Source organism: Styela clava, chromosome 14, assembly GCF_964204865.1.
Source record: "Styela clava chromosome 14, kaStyClav1.hap1.2, whole genome shotgun sequence".
Lineage (NCBI taxonomy): Eukaryota > Metazoa > Chordata > Ascidiacea > Stolidobranchia > Styelidae > Styela > Styela clava.
This window is the reverse complement of record NC_135263.1, coordinates 5,336,914-5,356,295: the sequence shown is the minus strand read 5'-3', so window position 1 is coordinate 5,356,295 and position 19,382 is coordinate 5,336,914. Positions and strand designations below refer to the sequence as shown.

At 34.7% G+C, this 19,382-nt stretch overlaps 1 protein-coding gene across 1 annotated transcript in view; it reads left to right on the top strand.

The window, feature by feature from the left end:
* Window positions 1-6,164: 6,164 nt before the first annotated feature.
* The window catches only part of LOC120326069 (E3 ubiquitin-protein ligase rnf213-alpha-like), a 51,163-nt gene continuing 37,945 nt past the window's right edge, over window positions 6,165-19,382 (top strand). Inside the window, exons 1-11 of the mRNA XM_078119945.1 lie at window positions 6,165-6,380; window positions 6,600-6,740; window positions 15,012-15,180; window positions 15,429-15,546; window positions 15,919-16,003; window positions 16,386-16,482; window positions 16,797-16,911; window positions 17,503-17,621; window positions 18,304-18,415; window positions 19,014-19,101; window positions 19,203-19,343. Of these exons, the coding sequence (XP_077976071.1) occupies window positions 6,251-6,380; window positions 6,600-6,740; window positions 15,012-15,180; window positions 15,429-15,546; window positions 15,919-16,003; window positions 16,386-16,482; window positions 16,797-16,911; window positions 17,503-17,621; window positions 18,304-18,415; window positions 19,014-19,101; window positions 19,203-19,343 (1,315 nt within the window). The 5' untranslated portion in view covers window positions 6,165-6,250. The remainder of the gene's footprint in view (window positions 6,381-6,599; window positions 6,741-15,011; window positions 15,181-15,428; window positions 15,547-15,918; window positions 16,004-16,385; window positions 16,483-16,796; window positions 16,912-17,502; window positions 17,622-18,303; window positions 18,416-19,013; window positions 19,102-19,202; window positions 19,344-19,382) is intronic.

Sequence of the window (19,382 nt, the reverse complement as noted above, 5' to 3'; positions counted from 1 at the left end):
AAACACGGGGGAATCCATTCGACTGACTAATACACTTCCACATTTTAATTTCAAGTCAATGATTAGTTTTCAATTGAAAATTTTCTTTGAAAAAGAATTAATTTTCAAGGCATTACCAAGAGCCGCAGGAAAGGTTGTTGAGAGCCGCATGCGGCTCTCAAACCGTAGTTTGAGAATCACTGGACTGAAGGCCTACCAGTGCGTAAAACTATTTTAGGATACTGTATCTAGATTGGAGAAATAAGGTATCATAATTTATAACACAGTAGGATAGCCTAGTTTCAGAGTTTAACATTCAACAATTTCAAGTACACCACACAATCTAATCTATCATCTATTTCTATCATGCGATGTTACGAATATATATTATGACCAATTGGCGCTCAGACCTGAAACAAATTCAAATAAAACTCATTTCCACCAGATATTTATTTACAAAATAGATTTCAACAGACACGAGCTGGGATATTTAAAAAGCAGTTATGAAGTTGTTTTTGAGGTCCCTGCGCAATCCTGCAGAAAATGAGGATGATTTACCATGCATGCACAACAAAAGCTTCTTTGCAAATGTGTATGACCGTAAATATAGGAATGACAACATCCGAACCGACAAGTTAACACCATATGATATCACTTGTTGGACACGTCAGTTCACATACGCTTTTCTCTTCGAATACTGGACCAAATGCTTTGAAATTTTCAGTGGGTAACTTTAACTTATTTGAAAAATTTCTGTGAACTTCAAGAAATTCGTTTTTTATGTGTCAGAATAAAAAAAAGACACCTTGTGACGTGTCCATATATTTGAGCTTAGCTCTCTTGTTCTATATCTTCTGACAATTTTTCATCACACTGATTTTCAATGTAAATTACAAAGTTTTTGAAATATTGACTATAGAACATCTGTCACCACTGTAATAAACTGAATTTTATTGGGATTTTTACTTGCCTCTTTAGAAAATTTAATGCAGATATGTTAAGTGAAGAACAGATATTCTGGAGATAGACACACAAGCAAAAATAAATCCGATTCTTTGTTCACGAGTGGTATTAACGACCCTTGAAAAGCAGACATCTCCTGGATGACCGCAGAATCTAATTTTTTTTCTTTCAATTCAACATAGCACCTCCGAGGTATTCCAAGATGTCATTTTCAGATCTTGTTATTTCACTGGTATTTATTTTAGGCATCTCTTTATTCTTTGTTATAACTTGTCGTTTAATAAATTTGCAGCTTCTGAGTCTGTCAAAACATGGGGCTTCAAAAAGATTTTGCCTTGCAACAGTACTTTAGTATCTGACCGATAATTAGCTCTTGATATTTATTTATTGATTGTGGACTATAACCTTTGAAGGAACACAGGTATTTTTCCACCTGCATAAAACCATGATCTCATACTCTAAAAACAATAAGATCATCGATATTCCTACGAAGTCTATGTCATTCCAATCTATTTTACTTTATATTTACAATACAGTTGACCTTAGTTACTTCGTCGATGCTATAAACCGGAAATATTAATAATCTTCCTCAACCAACATTTCTCCTATCAAAAGCGAAACGAACTAGTGCCTGATTGGTCGAAAATAACTTTCTTTCCGAAAAAGTAATAAATAAAGATAGAGGATTTATCCACAAAACGGAGAAATCCCAAACGGCTTTAAATATTATATCTTAACCCGCAACTATCCCATCCAGGGTACCGTTTATACTTTATGTCGTATCTTGTACTTCTACACTTTGATTGTTAAGTTATCGTATGTTTATTTAAGCGGAGCAATAAAGCTTGAAAGATTGTGAAAAGGTTGTTTAACTGGTATATCAAATTAACAGGATTCCAAATTGAACACGTGTAACTTCTGATTAATATATTGCTTATATATATCAGAATTTACGTTACAGAAGCAATAAACTTGGACTATTAAAAAATGTGGCGAATAAAATAACTGATGAAAACCTGTTGAAAACAAAAAAATTTCATTGAAAAAAGGTGGCTATTGTTATGTCCTGCCAAGGCAAGGAGACTACTGTTTAAAGTAACGAAGTATATTACACAATATATACAAAAGAAACGGCAAACAGTATAAGATCAAATACCAAGCAGCCAGCAAGCTTAACAGAAAACACTAGAATGAGTAATAGACCGGGAAATCCCCTGACGTCACAATATGCTATATACAAGACTATGCGCATGAATATCTACTAGCTATGAATCATGAAACCGCCTGAAAATATCCAAAATTTCTAAACTGAACAGCTAAAATGATGCAAAGTTAATTTGCAATCAAAAATCTGGCTCTGTGGTTGACAAGAATTTATTCTATGAAAACTTTAGTGTGAGCCTACCAGCATAATAGTTTACTTTGATCCAGTTCATTTTCACTTTAAAAACTTCTGACCTAGGGTAGAAAAGATTCCCACGGTTATTAATTATTGTCAACTTATACCGTGTTTCCCCGAAAATAATTTATTTATACCTTATTTCAATTTTCTTCCGAAAAATAAAAACAGGGCTTATTTTCGGGGGAAGTCCTATATTTTCATTTATCAAAAACAAAATTACAAAGAAGAGAATTGCGAGATTTTCAAATCCATGAAAAACGATATCCATTTACAGTTTACAACACGACCCAAAACTCTCTTAATGCAGTGCTACATGGGTGTCTCAAAAATGTCATGTCCCATTTGTCCTTAAGTGTCTCACTTGTCCCACATGTCCGATTTTGTACCGGGACAGATGGGACATGTAGGAAACCTGGGACAAGTGAGACACGTGGGACAAATGGGACACGACATTTTTGAGACGCCGGTGCCATATTAATATTTTCTTGGTATGTAAACTTAGGAATACTTCTTTCTGCTCTTCTGTGAATTTTCTTCGTGTGTGGCTTCCCACGATAATCGTCAACTATGATAATAGACTATTTTCGCCACTTGATATTTGATTATATTCCTATTTTTATTCCCCACATATCCGTTTTGTTTATCTTTCAAACAGTGGTTCCCGACCCTAATTCTTTTGTGGCCCATTTTCAGCGTCAAAAGGAATATTAGGCCCAGAAAATCTTCAATAAAAATTTCGAGTATCATACAAAATGTTGATGACCAAATCTAATCCGTGTGTCTTTAAAACCTTGGTTGAGAGCGTTTTTCTCCTCTCATTTTCAAATTTGTAATTGATGACGTTTCCTTGGGACCTGCTGTACCTGCATTTCATAAATCTTTCCTGAGTAATGTCTGGCATACACACACTGTTACATATTTTGAAAGCACGAAGGCGGTCCGTGAAACATTAACACCCCCACTACATTCAACGCACATTTTTATAACAAAATTTTATCAAAGCAAGGTTATGCGCCCCCACTCAAAGCAACGGAAACTGATGGGCTACGACAAAAGTGTCAAAATCTAGCAAGACTATAAACGAGAATATCGGTTGGAAACCGAAGACTTATCGATCGATAGTTAGGGGATCCCCCAAAACAGAAACTGCAGTCCCGATTCATCCGCTCTTGTAACTTGTGCACTGCGCATCGCACACACACACTCGGCGGGTTTCAAAATTCTCTCGCTTTACAAAAATCTAGATCACTATATCAATAATTGATTGATAACTCGCTAATTATACGACATAATTCGCCCAAAATCAATAGGATTCTGGTCCGAGATAAGATGAATGCACATGCAGATTCAATCCCGCTTTCGTGAGATATCGCGTGCATCTAACAGACACACACACACACAGACATACATACAAATACCTATCAATATACTTATCGATCTTAAGATCGATAAGTAATAATTATAGCGTGTCAGTATAGTGGGTTTGGCGTTACTTGTTTTGCGGGGTGTCAGTTACTCTGATTACCTTATCTTACCTTTTTTTAAAACTGTATTTTTTCAGATGCAACAAAGTAGAGGACGCTGTGCAAATGATGATTGAAAAAGTTGTTGATGAAACCAACAGAATAGTTTGGCAGGAAGACGACAGTGACGTATCATCAGTGACGTATTTTTCTGAATCATGTGACTGTACATTTGGCAATTGTTCACAAAACGTGCAGACATTCATTTGTGACAAACTAATACATTTGATAATGTAAACGTTTATTTATTACTATTTACTTATAACGTCTTTATTTTCAACATTTTTGTATTTATCAGTATTTGAGAACCGAAATCTTCAGTTTTTGTCCACGGCTACGTTCATTTAATTCAAAGTTTCTCTAGATTTGAGAGGAATATTTAAGAGTAAAATTGGACGTCAAATTTCCACAAGTTCAAAAAACTAAAAACTAACATTAACTTTCACCGGTTTTTTGGGTATACAGTGTGACAAAACTGAACAGCATATCAAAATTTCAAATATTATTGCTTTGATTTTGGCAAATCGTAATTTAGGTCAAATTTTCGACCGATTTTTAAAACTAGGAAAATCTGAAAAAAGTTCAATTACGGGGAATTCGAAAATCAAAACACTGCACCAAATCCATTGCCAACAAAAAACCCAGCCTCATTTTCGCAAATGATGAGGTTCGTCTTATTTTCATCCCAGAGTCGATTTCATCATAGATTGCCATCGCTAATAACTTTTACTTTTTCCCCCTTGTCATCAGTGACGTTCAACAGGACTAGTTTTGGCATCATGGTAATTCTGGTGGCTATATGCGTATGCCATGGGTAGGCTTACCATACGTCCCCCTTTAGGCGGGACAGTCCCGCTTTTCAGCGTTTTGTCCCGCCGTCCCGATAAGTCATCCAAAAGTCCCGCTTTTCCAGCATAATACACAAACATGTTCTTGGTACTGTTGTAGCCTACTTACTGAAGGTGAATGCGTTCGATTCCTATTGATGGCAGACGTATCGCATGTAAAACCAATACTAATTAGTCTATTCGAATTATTTGTACAAGTATCGTTAACGTCAATTCCTTCCTATTTTTCCAACTGAATCCGATATTTGGACAGAGAATATGCGCTTGAAATTTCGATAACAATATGGTCAATAAAGACAGCCGAGACAGCTTTAAATGTAGGCCTATGTAGTAAAATGTGAAGTTATAAAATCACAGCTAAGGGGTCGTTGCCTTTCGTAGCGTCCCGATTTGCAGTCACAAAAATATGGTAACCCTAGCCATGGGCAATGTATGCTTGAAACCATTATGGATACCTTTCCGTTCTTGCACATTCGTTTATTTGAATGTGCCCAATTATCTTTAGTAAATAAACATTATGTACATATCGTAATGGTTTCTTGTTGTTTAATTCTGACACTGAATGGGAGAGGACAAGTGCGTCAAGGTAAGCGTGACTAACACCTTTGCTGTTATGTGGCTTATTGCACTGTATGGCTTCCTCAACCCATAGCGTGATAACGTGTGAGAATATCGACGGGGAGAATATCGCGTATAAGGTGCGTTCTCAAATGAACTCATGGCCATTTTTATTTTATTGCTTGTGTTATCATTGACGTCAAACGAAATACGACACTGTTGTTATGATCTCTTATTCAATTAGCGGCGGTGTAACTCTATACGCCAATACAATGAGGAACTAAACGAGGTGATCTTTGTTCAAATACTCCAGCTTCTTTTTATTTGCCAGCGTTGTCTCGAATTTCCGAATATACATTTTTTAAACACACCCACTCCGACATTCCGTTCCTACGATCGTCTCAGCTATTTGTATTTATTCTATGCAAAACAATGAACGGCGGCGTGTCTCTACACGACATACGCCAATGTGAAGCGGAACTGAAAAGTTACCACAAACCACATATACCCACTTTGCTCCTTTTCACGATCGTAGACCGTCGCCTGGCGACTGTGAACTCAGTTATTTGTATTTATTCTACGCAGTAGTGCGTTTACATCTCAAGTGTTAGTAAGGTAGTAAACTATTTAGTTACTAGGTATAGACAATAATGGCACCGAGCCACCGACATAAGTTAGGTTCGGAAAACATTTGCGTGTCGTTTATATTTCTGGGCTATATCTTTTTTTGAATGTTGTCTTAGAAAAATAGATTTCTCAACTTCTTGTCTTTTCGTAGAAATGCCGTCTTTGATGGCCGAACAGGCAGTACATTATTGAAGCAACATTTATCCATGAAATTAAATTTTGGATTGATATGCAATATCCTCATTTAATCTTGATAATAGGTCAATAATAAGTTCTATTGTTGTTGTAAACTTTATTTGCTAAAAGAAACATTGTTTTGGAAAGAATTCGCGTGGCATTAGATAGAAGCCATGAGTAAAGTTGTCACAAATGCAGCACTTGAAAATGTCAAGATGACAGTAATGTTGTGCTTGGACAAAAACGAAAAATGGATTGCAAGACTCGCATCAATATTTGAATCATGTAATATCATTCCGCCAGGTAAGAAGTCTACCTTATTAAAGCAAAGAAAATACTTTCTGAAATGAGTTCGTCACTGTTTTGTAGAATATACCTATACAATTATACGCAATCTATTCTATAACGGTTTTATAAAAATCATTGTTTTATGAGAAATCTCATAATGTTTTGGTCAAAAAAATGCCCAACTTTCACTTGCATTGGTGCAAATAGCATATCAATTAAAATGTTTTATTCAAGGCTCCAAAAAAAGGATTGACAAACTATTGAAAAAAGGAGGCAACAACGACGCAGCAATTGAAGAAATGTTTTTAATAATTCGGGAAGGCAATGTGTCAAGTTATCAGTTTCAAACGGCATCTGAAGGCATGATAGACAGAGGTATTATTAAAAATATTATTACAGCGACAAGATAAAATGAAAATATGTAGGTCTAAACAAGCTCATCAAAATTGACAACATATTTAAGTAAAATTTTTAAAGCGGAACTTTGCGCGGCATAAACTATTAGCTTAGAGCAAGGGTCGGCAACCTACGGCCCGTGGAGTAAAATAATCCGGTCTGTGACGCTTCGCTGAATTATAGTATCAAAACGGCTGTTTTGAAGAATATATTCTTTATGTAACAGAATTTGTTGTGAGACACGTGTAGACTAAATTATAATATAACAAGTATATAATTCACAATTACTCGTTTCACTCGATTAATAATTCAAATATAATTAGACAAATGGCAACAAAACGCAGAAAAGTTGCTGCTAAGTGCAAAGGTTTCAATGGCGCAGAATATATTCAAATGGAATTTTTTGTGATGCGATGCAATGAGGATATAAATCTATTTTCTATTTGATAATCACTGCTTGATTTTTATAAAAAGTATCTTCTTGAAAAACTCTATCCAAATTTTACAAACCATGCGGAAAAATTCACGTCGATGTTTGGAAGTACATATCGTCACGCTAATAACCGAATTGCGTAAGTCATTTTTGGCGATTTTGAGTTTTTTATAAAATTGGTATTTATGTAATGCTGCGCACCTGTCTGTTAACTCAGATTTTATTTTAGGAATTCCGAAACCCATGAAAATGGAGATTTAGTATGACATGCACATTTGTGCAATTGTTTCGTCATAATGAATTATCATTGTTACCACAGGACTATTGTGACGTCACAAAGGCCAAATACCCTCTGCGAAGTAATTTTGAGTTTTTGCATCTCGGATTCTAGCTTAGCGCGTATTAATTTGAATTTATACTACAGTATAGGAAGACGTGCACTTGTGATATTCACTGCCCGAGACCAATTCAACTTGGTTGGCTTTTATATTGGGTGCATGGCTGTTTTTTTCTTTATATTTAATCTTAGTCTTATTTCGGTGGGTGTGCAGAACGTGTTATATTGATGAAATATATATTTTTAAACTTAAAAATAATGTAATTGAAACTGATTAGCTATTTTGGGGATTAGACATTGTAGATCCTGAAAATTACATTCGATTTTGGAATGTTTAGTTTTCAGGACTGGTGCATATAGTAAAGTTGCAAAATTGCGTATTTCCCCAAGTCATAGACACATTTCTGCCTAAGTCACAGTGCGCCATTATGACGTCACTTAAACGCGTCATACAAATTACCTTAAATCCGGCTACGATCAAAAAATTGAACCATGGCAAATTATTGACTCTCAATGGCATAACAATATCATTAGGAAGTTTTTTACGTTTTTCTCAAAACTGCTAAAAATGACTTACGCAATTCGGTTATTAGCGTGACGATATGCGTGCGAATAGTTATTTTCGAAATTGAACATTACAAAGAACAAGCAGAGAACTTGTATTAATGATTTCCATTCAGAAAATGTTTTAATCTTGGCTTCATTCAGTGTCCCATTTAGCAAATATTTCCCATTTAGTGATATCGAAAAGTACCAAGGGTGATGCAACAAAAAGTATCACATTAAATACCATTTGTAAATTTCTTTCTTTAAAAGTAAGACGACTGAGTTGAGTTCACGAGTTGTCGCAGTCTTCGCGCGCTGCTTAAAATTTCAGCTTTTGATCTGAGTGAAAAGATACTATTTCATCGGCCATCTGTTCGGTTTTTAACTTTCTAAATATATGTACCTCTGGCTAGCTTTTGTTGACTAGCAGAAATCTATCAACGCCTATTATGGTCAATTTTGGGTCAACATTTTTGTTGCCTGCAAATGTTTGAAAAACAAAAACTACATGATCATTGAGTGGGATCAACAAAGTATGGTTACTAAAATATAAGGAAACTCGTGAACAAAGCACCTTGAATGCAGTAGATACCCGCTGGCCGCTGGTAATTCAAATTTATCGGGACATAGCCTTCGTTAGAAGTCGGCTTTAACAATAATGTCAAACTTATTTTTCGGACTATTATGAATCAGTAGAAGACAGTCATATTCATGAAAAACCCCAGAACAACCTTACCGGTTTCTTTGAAAAATTAGAAACACTCCGTAGATAAAAAAAAAAATTGCTGCGTGTTTAGGTCGATGTAAAATGTATTTCCCAACTATGTAATATTCAGATTGGTTCGATGATAATGTAAGATTTAGAATGCCCGGGCTAATGTATTTCCGCGTTCAGTCATAGTTTATCACTTCATATTTTGTATTATATTTCCACTGCTGCTGTGTGACCGTACTATATATGTAGACTATTAGTTCTGTTTTCTTTCTTATCTATTGTTTTCGCGTGTGTCGGTGAGAGGTGCGTCCTGCATTTTACTTTAACCCTTTCCATGCGATTTTTATTTTTTATTAAATAATCGTATTTGCTACGCCGACTTTATGCATTTGTACCCCCACAACTAATCGATCGACTAACGAAAAAGTAATGATCCTCTGCTGCCCACTGACGGCTTGTTGGAAAGCTTATTTAAAGAGCTTGCAATTGGCGATTAAAAAAAATTTTTTTTTTAAAAGGGGTGGTCTGAGTCACAAACCGGATAGAAAAAAGGCATTTTTTTTTCTTGGGTGTTGAAACTTCAAACCGTGATAAAAAATAGAAATATTTGCTAAATCCTTTACTGTTACCGCTTCTTGGTTGGCAAACAATGCATAATATTGCTGTAGCAATTTCGTTATCTAACTCAAAATACTTTGGTAGATGGAAGGGATAATTTGTCTTCTATCACTACCCAAAAAACACCGAAATTTGCATAAATTTCAAAAACACTCCATCGTTCCTCCGCAAATAAAACTCCCATGGTAAACGAAAGCGAGATTTATCGTCGCTTATGTTAATCTCGAAGAAGACTTTTTATCAATAAACTAAAACCCGGAAAAACTAGACCAACAGTTTGCGACCGATTGCTAAATAAAACAGTGGAGTACATCAACGTACCCGCCGCAATCTAGCGAGTTTTGTCGTGGGTACGTATACGTGCCCACCGCACGGAAAGGGTTAAGTTCTGCCTATTTTACGGATTCCCCTGTAGGGTTCGTTGAGATCGCGTTCCGCGCGTTCCGAGATTGCGCTTCTTTCCAGCTGTCCGCGTCACTCGACCAATCGACTTAGGTGTCACTATACCCCTCTTATTTTAGGTTGTTTGGAGTTACACCGCCGTTTAGAGAAATCCAAATAAACAAGGTAATGTAGACTCGATGACGGAGCAATCCGTCCTTCACAAACCTGTCATTTCGATACCATACTTATTACAGACACTTTAATGTTGGATGTTTTTTTCATTGAAGTGACAAATAAAACAACTCTGACTCTGAATTGCTCACTAATTTAACGAATTCATTGAATTTGTTCAAGTTGAGCCGTAACAATTGAAGACTCTTTTGATCTTGTTTGTAGCAACTGAGAAATGTTTCCCCGACCCAGATATGTTAACCAGATATGCATATACAGTCAATGCCATACGTATATACCGCCAAATCATACATATTATTTATAGTCATTTGATACATATACTGCCAACTCGTATCCATATAGAGTCAACCAAATATGCATATACAATCAACTCATATGAATATGCAGTCAATGGCATCTGTGTATGCGTCGGTATTTATGCATTGAAGTTATAATATAGCTAAATCACCCACCAACCCGGAACAGATTTCTCTTCAACGGTCGCAGCAGTGCACTCGTAGTAGTTGGTCTAGATCAGTGATTCTTAAACTTTTTGATTCTTTAGCTTTTGTGGTGGGCAGTTTGCTTTGTTTCGAGATGTCGCTGTAAGATAGTTGGTTTCATAGCGTCATTGTTCAAATCGTTTAGGCATAAAACGCATCGGAGTACAACTTCGCCATTCACTGTCGTATGTATAAAGCCATGCTCCAATAATGGTAATCATACATTCTCCCTTCATTATATAATCATCAGCGACGAGATGCTAAAGATAGAATAAAAGAGTGAATCCGCAATCCAAAATTTCTTGATTGAAAAGCGGCATTATAAAACACTTGAAATAAAACGGAAAACACAATCAGTATTGTTTTGGTGTGGACCGCGACAGAATAAAAACGCTTTCTTAGACATTGAAAATATCATAAATTCCTTGTGCCTGCGGCACATCTTTTGTTTTCTAAAACTAACGACTTGAAATAAATTGTACTCCGTGGGGTTTTATCGCAGACTTTTCTAACGGTGATATCCTAAAAATAATAGAGTGACAGCATTGCGATGGAGCGTAGTAAGAGTTGTATTGGTCTCATTTGAAAGAATACGAATCGAAACTGTATGTAATCGGGCAATTCGCCACACATTTTTACGGCCGCGGATTGCCGTGCTATTTTGGAAAAGTGATGCTTTTATTTTATCGACGCTATCGCATATTAAATTGATCACATTTAAATAAATAAAGCAACCCATTTTAAATATGCCCGTACGGTTATGAATTGAATATTTTATTCAACAGAAAAATCATTACATATCCGTTGAAAAAGTCGACTATCTTTTAACGAGTGGCGTAATCTAATAGGTTCTCAAAGTTCTCCGTACGGAGCCCCAAGGCTCCGCAAGAGAAACCCAGGGGCTTCGCGAGCTATTCGATTACTTTTCAAAATACTGACTTGGCTAATTTTGTAACTGTTCTAATAAGAAGCAATAACAGCTTTGATAAAATCCGACAACAATATAGCCTTGAAATATGGCAAAGAGGTGGTATTAAAAAAATGACATTATTTAAAAACTGAAGCGCAGCCAGAATTTTTAAGAGAAGGGGGGGGGGGGGGGTGTAATCGGAAATTTCCGCGCAACATTCTTCGCGGTTAAAAAAAAACGAGATTTCTGTTGCGTAAAATATTCAATTCATGGCCGATGCAAGCATTTAAAGTGTCTTGTCGTAATAATTATGTAATTGTTCTCATCGTTACTCACGTTTGATTCGAGATTACTATTAGGATTACTAAAATAAAAGAAAACTAGTCTAAAATAACATAAAATCCGTGATAAACTGCCAACTATAAATAAGGTCGTATTTTTGCGATCTTGGGATTTATCAAACTTGTTCTTTCGCACTCGAGACTATTCTTAAGCAAGATATCGCTGTTTAAAAAATCATAGGGTCTGGGGACAAAATACGATTGATTGAAATTTATTTTATTGCATGCGGCTCCGCCAGTAGTTTCAGAATGAAAAAAAGGCACATCGCGCGCACAATTGACTGTGTTTCGATTTCGCAGTTACCGATACTACGGTGACATGAGTCTGCTGAAACCAAAATTATAGTGTGATCTTCAATTTTAAGTTTTAATATTTTAGAATGCCGTTTTTCAATCAGGAAATTTGAGCTGCGGATTTACTCTTTATTATTATTATTTTTAGCATTTCGTCGCCAATGACTATAATATGGTAACATGTTTTTCACATTGAACTCATAATTCCCCACGAGAACGAAAAAGCAATTATCGTCGTCATTGTGGAACAATACATATATATGCCGAAGTAAATTTTTGATTTAGAGAGAATAAACACAGGCGTAAAGATGTTAAAAAACATGCCATGCTGACGAAAGCAATTGACAATTGTAACAAAATGCAATCGCGCACGTTATTAGCGGCTTTTAAGTCTTCCGAAAATGTCAAAAAAGAAAAGATTCGACCCCTAATTTATTAATATATTTGTCAAGGGTCAAATTTACAGCTTTAGTATATATAACTTATCTTTGAAATTTAGATTTATTTATTACTTGTATTAACCCTATTAAAAAGGTTTAGCATTTAAATTATGTAAAGTACGGTACTCCTAACTTACTCAGGAATATTAATCGGAAAGTAACAGTTTTACCATTTCTTATGGGGCTCCGTGAATAATTGCCAATCTTTTCAACGGCTCGCAACACCAAAAGTTTGAGAACCCCTGATCTAGACGACTGCCTCTGGAGCCGTACCACGGGGATTTCGATTCGATGAATATGTATTTATGTAAAACCAATATACTGGATATGTATTTTCATTGTACTAAATTAAATTTACTTTCTGGGATTTTATACCAGATCTTTCTGAAGGCGATAACGAATATATATCCAAACTGTATATAATCGGGCAGTTTATCTCACATTATCATGTCCGCGGATTGCCGTGGTATTTTAGATCAGAAATGAGTTTATTTTGTCGAAAGTCGACGCAACCGCCAGTTACCTTGAATGCAAATAAATCGAAATAGAGAGACATTTTGAATTCTCGTGGTTGTCATAGAATATAGATTGAATATTGCGAGACAGAAAAATTTATTGTACCATGAAAAAGGTGGCTTTTTTAACGACCGCGGCGACCTCCGACTTTGTAAAATCTGTCTGAGCGACGGCAATGTTGACTTATTTTTGACTTCCATTGTAATGGCAATAAACAAAGAAATCGATGCTCAGGGAAATACTCACAACGTTGTCACGCATGCGGATCATATTTCGCCACGTGCAGTTTATTGTGACATTGAAAAAAAAGGGTCGTCAAATGCCAAATTACCCAGTCAAATTTACCAGCATTGGTTGCATGAAGAGGTTGGCTGGACTACTTCATACTCCAAATTAGAGCCAATTATTGCCAAATTATCAATATAATCAAAATTAAAGTGACGAGGCGAAATTTTGCCTTGGCCGTAATATACTTTGTCCCTCATTACCACCATGGCAAAATGAATGGCCCCTTTAAAAATCAAAATTACTTTCACAATCAACATATATATATAATGGGCGAAAAGTTGTTGAACACGACACTCCAAAATAATGTTTTCTTGCGAACACCTCATGTATCGGCCTCCTGGCTTGAAAAACATGAAATGTATCACACACATTCTTGCTTCAAAATAATCGGCGGCACAGGTTGCTGAAGTTTTCATTGTTTTGCATTCGAAAGCTATTGCCCAAAGTTATATCGTGTATGTCCATTTTATTTTGTTCTTCAATTGTTTTTGGTGGACGTGCGCGTACTTGTACGTCTTTTAATTTTGTCCTTAAGGTATGCCCGTCCTCCAGATCCTCTCTGCATTTTGTTTGTCTGTTTGTTGTTATTTTGTTTTATGTCAGAGTGACCAAAATATAATTGATCGAATTGATTGATAATTTTGATAAGACATGAGGTTGGTCATTCGCACATTTATTTCAACTCTCTCGATTTATGCCAATGATTGTGTTATTTTATTCATCTTTTCTTTAAGCAAGTACTTTGCTGTTGAGTCCTACTCACTGTTAATTGTTTGCTAGGTCCTCGATAGAGCCAAGATCGCAAGTCTATCATTAACTATGCTTTACTTACAGTTGGCGTGCTGTATTTTATGTGTTATTGCAATTATATTTGCTTAATCAAAGAATCTCGGCTTGGCGGTGTGGCGAATTGCGCTAAGCGTTACAAATACGATCGCCAACGCACCTCTGATCGCCCTGCGTGGGTTCGCAGGTTCGAATCCCATGCGGGGTTAATTATGTGCGAGAGGATTGCTGGGTTCCTAGCCACCGTGGTTCACGTATCCACTGAACAAGTACCTCGCTAACTAATCCCATACCCGGCATGGACTGGTAACTGGACGAGAGGCCGTGGTTCGCCATATGTTCAAGCCGTCTTATCGGCTCACATTAACGAATTCTGTTTATACCTCTCTTAGAAAAGCTCTTACCGACCGCGGGCGAGTATTCCCAATTTGGATTTAATCAACAAATAAATTTAAATCCACAACAAGGAATGAAATAAAAAATATGAAAAGACAAGAAAAATTCGTAAAATAAATGACATTTGCGCGCTACGTTTTACAGAATTACTTTATGTGAGTTTTCAACGTTGAGCTTGCTTATAACCAAATAACTATATATATATATATATATATATATACAGGCCAGAGGGTGTCCATAAAGTTCCTTTACAATTTCAGTTCTTTTATGAAGTCAGTTTTCAATATATCTTAACCAGGTTTGGTGGTTTATAATCAGTAATTGTTTAAGTATTTTTACTTCATTTAATACATCTGTGAGGGGCAAAACAATATATGATATCGATATATGCCCTATGCAATTTAAAAAAAATTTGAGACTTTATGGATACCCTTTATAACCAGTATACCCAATACTTAAACCTAATAATGCTAATGTCCCTATTGTCTGATCTAATGGTTTGTCACAAGTATACACACCAGACTTGTAAGCTCTTTCAAGGGCCCCTTTATATGGCCAATTTTTGTTTTTAGAATTTACTGAGGTTCCTATTTTTGGGAAGTTGCTATTTCAACTTTCATCGTGTTCCATGGAATATACTGGTATTATAAGATGTCTGATGTTAAAGCACAACGAATTACAAGACAATCGATATGAAGTTGTTGAGTTTGCTGAAAATCGATGGCCACAGATCGCAGATTGGTAAAGTCTATATTGAATTAAAACAACATTCGAATACTATTTACAAGGTATCAATCACCCATCGCTTGCGCAAAATTTTATTTCCTAAATATGTAAAAAAAGGTCCGATTCCATTGACATGATCAAATGGAGAACAACTGCATACTATGACCATTGTACCACGTAAAAAACTTTAGCATCTTTTTGCACATCCCCATTTTACCTGGGTATTTGAACCAATGATAGTTTTCAATTCGAATAACTTACAGGAGAAAAGATGGGGAGCCATCCCCAGACTGGCAACTCAAACTAGTTTTGGGACTTTTAAAATCGAATGAAAACGTGATTAATGAAGTCAATCAGTGGATAAGGAATGTTATTGAAAAGGTAACAAAACTGTGGTTTTTGAAAGCTGTGATAATCCTTTTATTGATGACATTTCATCAAGTGGGTTGTATTTGTGATGTTTTTATATTCATTTGACAATTTAGCGAGTAGAATGTCAAATGTCATGTCATATCAGCAAATCTCATTGACCTGGGAATCTTAAATCAATCTTTTCTACAGTTGTCAGAAGAATGAAAGTGTTTTGTTTTTAAAAAATTGTTCACTTGTAAAAAATGAAATTTCAGAAATTGAGGATAAGTAATTTAAAAGAATTGAAGGAATAATTCCCTTCAAAATTTATTTCCACAAATAGAAGGATCAACTCTATTAACAGCATTTAAATATCTCAACAGTAATTTAATAATTTCTCAGGGCCGTGAACAGAATGCTTCAGAAAAAAAGGAAGATCCCTCGAGTGTTTCACTGAATACTAAATCAAAAAAAGTTATTGGAGATGGTTAGTTCCAAGTGTAAAAATTTTTCTATAAAAATATACTATTGTATTGATTTTTTTTAAGTTGATTTTATTGATATAACATGATGAAGCAAAAATGTGTGATTTCTTTACTGCAACTAAATACCATGCTTTATTTTTCTTGGGGTTTAAGAAGTTCTATTGAGCCATGGACACAAATAATTAAAATGAAGAATAAGTAAATATAAATTAGTGATTCCAAACTTGCATGTAACAAAAGCATCTAAGGGTGCACTGTTGCAGTTTCAAGGGTAAAATTTCTGCAACCGCTGGTCTTATATTTCGTTGAAATTCTGTGAGATATAGTGTGCTATTTTTGGGGGTTTTGTCCACAATACAGTTTGAAGATTTTTTTTTCAAAAAGAATACAAGAAATGGTTGAACCAATCTCGTCTTATTCTGAAGAATTCCTATGACCTCCTAAAAGATAATGTGCAACAGCACTGGCCAAATGAACCTGAGTATGTATCTTGATTATTGTAGAATAAAAATTTTCATAATGTAAAAAAAGTAACTCAAATATGAGAGATACACATTTAATATATAAGAAATTGGGTTGGTGCAAAATTGATATTGAATTTTCTACTATTTGTAATGCCTGATGCACTTGAAATTTTGAAGTAATGAACATAAAAAAAGTTGATCTCCACCGCTATGTTCTAATAGTGGATTTTATGTACGACACTTAAGCAAATATTTATGATTGAGTGTAATTTGGGTATTTTGATTCAATTATAGTGCATAGAAGTTATTTCAACCTCACTTTTTTATCCAGACTTTTGAAACAATCCAAATGGCCAAACCAATTAATTATGAAATGTCTTCTTGGGGGAGATGCTGATAGAGTGGAATCATTCATTAACAATTGCCAGGAAAAACTGGACAAAAAGGTATTTATTGCATTTGAAACAGATTTCTTATGTTAGGAAGAAATTTATGACGACTGTGAGAAAGTTTCATTTCATTTTTTAATTGAGACGTAGTTTTGTACATTACTAGCAAACTTTGTACTTTTAAAAGACATTGTTGACAGCTAAAATACCATGCAGATTGATTCTCATTTTGTAAAAACTTTTCAAAAATAATATATTGGATTGGACTGATCATATTTATACTGAGAGAGAGAGAGGAAAGTCAATAAGATGACTTAATCATATGGTATACCACAGCCTGTTACCAGTCCATGCCCATAGAATTATTTAGCTAGTTATCTTTTTCAGCTTCTTGGGTCTGATGGTTGCCTACGGCGGCAAGGATTCAAGCATCCTATTGCACATAATATCACCATAGTTAATCTATACGAGGTAGTCAGAGATGTGATGGTAATCATATTCCTAATGCTTAGCATGATGTTCTATACCATCATACCATTCTATCGGTAACATTGATATATTACTCTTAATTTGTTTATTTTATGTCAGCAACAATATATGTGAAATATATATACTTATTTTAATGTAAATTTACAAAATGCACAACAGAATCTTGATCAAATTCTGGAATCAAGTCAAGAGTGGTTAAACACGAATGATGATATCTTTGAAAACCAGAAAGATGCAGTGATGTCAGCTATTGATGAAATATGGCCAGGCAAACTCAAGTGAAAAATATTATATTTTTTCTCTCACTTTAATGTGTAACATCTTTTACTAATTCTATCAAAATTTTATGCCAAACAACATAATTGTGCACAGAAATATTTTTAATAAAATGTTTGCATTTTTACATTGGGCTCAAGTGTGACTGTTGGTTCATATTTCAATCAAATGTTATTGATTTTGATATACAATATATTTAATTTAGCTTATCTGTCCATCCTTCTGAACAGTTGTTAATTATATTTAATAATATGAAGTTTTGGATGAAGTAAGTTCAGGAATCAATCAAAATTTACTCTCTGTTCTCTATTTGGTTCTTCACATGTGTAAAAAAATTTTTTATGATATTTATGTCAAAACTGACGACTTTTATCAAGAGGGGAAAGAAGTTCTTTTATTAATGAAGTTGATATCAATAAATTTTGATATCGTCGAATTTCGTGACTTCAAACCATTACAATTATTGAAAATTTAGAAAATTTTAATGCAGAAGAGAATTTATGTTTTAGCAATATAATTTATAAAGCCCTGCTAGAAGCCATAGTATTCCCAAACCTGATTTGATTGGAATTTATCTCAATAGTTGACATTCAACTCATATACATATAACTTTTAATACACAATCTAGAAAGAGTTTCAAATTTTACTTCAAAACCTCTTAATGTTGTTTTGACTATTTTTCAGACCATTCAAAGATGATATTTCTTATCCGCTCAATGTGATCACTTTTTGCATGGAAGGCAAAGATGAGGTCAAAGTCATTGAATTTATCAACAAATTAAAATTTCTTTCCGAGGTAGATTTCTAATTACAATAAATGAATAAAACATAATGCTTAACATTAAAATGCTCTGCCAGTCAATTTGAAAAGCTGTTTGAACTTTTGTGCAAATTTGTGCCAATTTTATAGATTCTCTATTCGTGAAAGCAACATACTTGATTAAAATTGTAACAAATAACTTACTTCCTTGCTCAAATTAATGGAGACATAGTCTAGTGTGAAGCACCAATAAAGTAAATTTATGTTGCACTAGACTTCACTCAACTTCAAAATTACATTGACTACCAGAAATCGACTCAATCCAGATATAAATGCTGTTGTATGTGCAAAGCTCCAAACTACATAATAATAACCAACGATTATGAGACTTACGAAAGAGATGCATCAGCAAGTTTTCATTGATGCAGACAATAATTAAATATCTACGACCCAAAGTCTTTTTACACATGATGAAAACATAATGTTTTATTCATTGACTAAGAAAAGGTGGTCATCCCTGTCCCATCACCTAATATTTTTAAACGTACCCTCTTTTAGTTATTGTGGGTTATTAATAGAACAGAAGTTACTGGAATTTTATGGAATTGGTTGAAATTTTTTTTATTTTTTATAGAAGCATACCACTATTGAAAAGCGAGGCTCTACAGAAGACAAACAAGATTCTGACATTGAAATTTCCACCGATGAACCTGTTGATGAAGGTTGGATTTATGGTTTCATTTCCAATAAATAATATTAAAAAAAATAATTTCACACACCTTGTTTTATCAATTTTGATGTTATATACTTATTATATTTATAGAACAAAAAGGAGATAATCAAATAAATGAAGAAGTAAGCAAAGCAACATCTGAGGAAATACCACTACTAAAAACTGAACACACAGATGATTCCCCAAGCAGTAGTTCAGCTTTTGCAGATAAAGAAAATGTTGCGGATGAAGGTAAAGAAATTTTTTAGCATTTCCGTTCAAAAACTTATT